Source organism: Branchiostoma belcheri, unplaced genomic scaffold (genome assembly GCF_001625305.1).
Source record: "Branchiostoma belcheri isolate BF01 breed outbred unplaced genomic scaffold, Haploidv18h27 scaffold378, whole genome shotgun sequence".
NCBI lineage: Eukaryota > Metazoa > Chordata > Leptocardii > Amphioxiformes > Branchiostomatidae > Branchiostoma > Branchiostoma belcheri.
The window spans coordinates 38,196-42,654 of record NW_017803996.1 but is presented as its reverse complement, the minus strand read 5'-3'; the positions used below and the strand labels follow the sequence as shown (position 1 = coordinate 42,654).

General features: G+C 37.9%; 1 protein-coding gene across 1 annotated transcript in view; it reads left to right on the top strand.

The window, feature by feature from the left end:
* LOC109476447 overlaps positions 1-4,459 on the top strand; it is a 42,554-nt gene that overhangs the window by 28,960 nt on the left and 9,135 nt on the right. The window contains 1 exon segment of the mRNA XM_019777379.1: positions 3,995-4,278. Coding sequence (XP_019632938.1) covers positions 3,995-4,278 — 284 coding nt within the window.

Below are 4,459 nucleotides of genomic sequence, written 5' to 3'. Positions count from 1 at the left end.
CATGTATAGAAGAGTATTGCCGTACTTTTGGTGGCTTCGACTGTGGCCCGCCATGGCATCAGTGCATATCCCTACACCGTGTATGTGATGAACATCCTGACTGTACTTACATGGACAATGCAACAATGGAGTTTTACGGTCCTACTGATGAACAAAATTGTGGTAAGCGATTTTCAGTGTTTTTCTGTACCTTATGAACATTTTACATCTGTTGCAAAAGCTTCTGTAAAACGATGCTGCACTGCAAGAAAGTTTTATTTCAATGACCATGAAATGGGAGAGACTGTTTACCATATTTTACCGTTTGTCTATGTATAACAATTGATCCTATAGATGCACATGTAGTATAATCTGACTTTAATTTTCGCTCTTTAGTATATTGCATTTATAAGAATTGTTTAAATGCTTAATCCGGCAACAAACTATTTACCGTGATGTGCCCTCGACAGCTGGTCTTTAAATAACAACAACCAAAAAAAAAACGCGGCATCTATTTGGTCTTAATTGCAGGAACCTGTGACGGGTATTGGGCTGCTTTGGAAGAGTATAAGGAAAAAAGGAAGGAACAGGGACTAACGACGTCTGACGAGTACAATCATAAGTGCAACTCAGGAAAATGCGCAGCGACATTCAACCTGTGTGATGACCGCGACTTCTGTGGCAACTGGGAGGACGAGCAAGACTGCGGTACGTTTTCTCTCTCTGTTTACCTAAGAACTTAAGATGAGGCATTGCATGAGATAAAGAGGCAGAGTCGGTGAAATCAGTTCTTATGTTGTATCTGTAAGTTACGTGTAACCAAGGACATTATACAGAAGTCTTTACTTTATAGTATCCTTGGTGGAACGTATAACTGAAACCCTTCAGCCATATAACTAAAAACATCAAGCTATTTTTCGTGATCCGGGAGGTTTGGGACCCCCCTCAGAGACAGTCGGTGATAGTGATGATATAGTGTTGACAGTTTAGCACAATGGAAATCTGGTGAGATTAACAGAGAAACACAAAATAAGTTTAAAGTTTTAACTTTAGGTACATGTGATTGAATTAGCCGTGATTAGGTACATGTAATTGAATAAGGTCAGTTTTTCTTTTGTCCGTATGGCTTTCACGATTAAAGGTCTCTTTCCGTCTGCTGTACTGACTAAACGAATAGCCACAAGCAGTTAGCTTTTAATATAGCTTTAGAAGTATTGTTTGGGTGGCCCGATTTAGACTAGGTTTGTATGTATATGTTCTGAAGTGAATATTTTACTTATTTTACAGTGGTTGACGCTGTATACACTATGAATGTGTGAAACGTAGTGTAATAACGGAGTAAGTTTTACTATAGAATCGTGTTAGGGAATTATGTCCAGGAGGTTTGAAATCTTTGGTTTCTTTGCTTTTTCAGAAGCAGTAGGTTGCCATCATGACGATAAAAAATGTGAAGCTACAAAGAAGTGTGTGTCTGATTTGTCCTGTAACGGGCTTCCTGGTTGTCTGGATTCTACGGACGAAAAGGATTGCGGTAGGTGCTTTTACGTATTGTCAATAGATTACGCAAAATAAAGTGGAAATTCACAAAACACGCATGGTACCCTCTTCTTTTCAGATCATCGGTTTTTAGTGTATGTCGCCACCCCCCCCCCATCAAAACAAGAAATGTATAGACAAAGACTACTTATAATATGTCAAAAGTTATAATATATGTATTATTTTAACTCTTTAACTTCCTATTGAGCTACCTGCCCTATTTTATAAACATATCAGATATAACGACCTGCATGGACACGGCGGTACGGTTTGGTGTTTCTGACCAGTATAAAGAAATTGAAGTCACACAAAATTGCGATGGGAAGGACGACTGCAGGACGGGTGTTGATGAGAATCCACGGAGATGTGGTGAGCAAAGTAGCTTTTCCTGCTTTTTTTCTATTGAATACTAATTTATTTCCTCTAACTTGTATAGTAATCTATTTAGTCTAACTTCTGAGAGTTCATTAGGTTTCATTGGATGCTTGATTATGAGGACCTCCGTGCACTCTCAATGCAGTCATTTTTTTAAAAGGTCAATTCGCATCATAGAAGGGTCTGATTATCAAAATAAGGTCAGACTAGCATATAAATTCTATACCAGTTGATTATCTTTTCTATCTACATAATACAATTTATGTAAGTACGTCTTTCAATAATAAAAGGTAATAGCAGCATTTTCTTTACTATTAAAGTGACTCAAAACATGTCCTAAAGGGGGAAATTCCTGTCATCATTTTTTCAGCCATGTACACAGACCGACTGCCGTGCGTCAAATCCAACAGATTTGTGTCGGCAAACAGCTTCTGTAATGGATTTCCTGACTGCCACGATGCTTCAGATGAGGACGCCTGTATTGGTAAGCCTTAATGACAATGGCATTTATTGCATATTCATGCCCCAGTGGGTCTAAATGCACTTTTAGATTACAAAAAGGATTAGGCATACTATGCTTTATTCTGTCTATATCTAAGCTGTACATGTTTCTTCTCTCTTCTTTAGACATTTGTATACGAATTTACAGAGTTTTTCTAATACATCATGGTTAACTCAAGACAATATTTGTATGAATATATCATCCTTTGTTAGATGCGCCCATTTTTGCTCTAACTGTGTTTCAACAAAAAAGGTAGATCGTAGATCGCTATATAGTGGACACTCAACAATAAAGTGGACTTCATTTTCTATAGTATTATATCACAAAATGTACATAACCTATCATTGAGGGGAGTTCGGGTGTATCTACCTGTTTCAATTTGTAGTGGATGGTCGCTAATTCTTAATTTGGTCATCGCACGTCTATGGCTAAAGAGGAGTTGTGTGAACATTTTTTAATGATTTCGGGTTGTCATTATGTTTAGCCATGTCAAGACATGTTGATATGGCGATCTATAACATGTTCGTTCGCGAACGTTCCCTATGGTCTTTTTCCAGTACAACATTAGAATTTCCATTTTATCCCTCCAGTAATTGTAAAATGATTTCAAAACACATTAGAGGGCATATTCAAAATTAAAGATACGAAATCAAAATGCAAAATTTTCCAGTTCTATTCAACGATAACTTTTCATTGTTCACCTGAGATCCTGTTATATACATTAACAATATTCAACTGGAGATTTATCTCGAAATGTAATTAGATTATTAGTTGATTGTGGCACTGCATTGGGCACAGGGACCAGTCCAAATGTCACTGTTGTTAGCTGTTAGAAACACACTGTGATTGATCATTTTGGAACAGTTAGGCAAACCATTGGTAACTCTGTTTAACACAGTTCTTTCCAATGGGATTCAACTGGAGTACGAGGGTAGTTACACCAATCTGCTAGTCAGGCAACAAGTCCAATGTGGATAGTTACCGAGGAATAGCGATCTGAAGTTGTCTGTCAAACCTCTTCACACTCCTTTTGAATAATATAGCAGATTACAGAACTTTGCAGAAAGTTATTGTCTGCTAGCTGACACGCCATTTGTTTTTAGAAAGAAATGCCGAACCTCTGACAATGTTTTTATTCTGAAAGCTTTAATTGAAAAATATCTACAGAAGAAGTGGGGGAAACTGTATGTTTGCTTTGTCGATATGATGAAGGCATTTGACAGCGTGTGGCGGGATGGCCTATTCTATAAACTGTCAAACTATGGTGTCTCCAGTCAACTTTTCAATGTATTCCAATTTATCCCAATTTCTCCAAAATATTGGAAAATGGTGGGACATAACCTCTTCAATTGTTTACAGAAAAGAGGACAAACCCTTCAGACATAGTTTTAGACAAAGTTATAGTTCTAGACAGCTACCTTTCATCATGTAGACTTCATCATTTATACTCTGTTACAATGTTCTTTTATGTTTTGTAATTTGCAATTAGCCTCCGGGCACGAATTTGCAATAAACTTTTCATTAAAAAAACGCAGCAGAACGTATTGAAAAAAATGCCACTTTGTCGTATTCAATTATTGTTGTATAACATTTTTGTCGCAGGCATTGGAGCTTGTTTGCTACCTGTAGATCTACTAGTTAAGGATTATGCAGTTACTGAAGGCTTTGGAGCACGTCATTTAAACCACGGTAGCCGAGGTCTGTCCCTGACGGAATGGGTTGTTGATAACCTTGAGGACTGGCTGCAAATCACCCTTGAACATCCTGTCCAGCTGGCCGCTGTAGTTGTTTCCGGTCCCAGGTCATCACATCCTCCCCCATTTACGTTGAAATACGGGCTTGGGACCGACTGTTTAACAACCTACATGGAGGCGGGTGAAATTAAGGTATCTAATTTCTATTGTTTCTTTTGGAGATCTACAATTTACGTTTTTTAACGTACCTCGACAACAGTTCCATATGGTGTTGATGTATATTACAAAAGTACAAAACTGCTGGCCACACCTTAAAGCCAGTCAGGCCATAAACAAGATCATTTCAAACTTTCAAACACAACTTGTCATCATT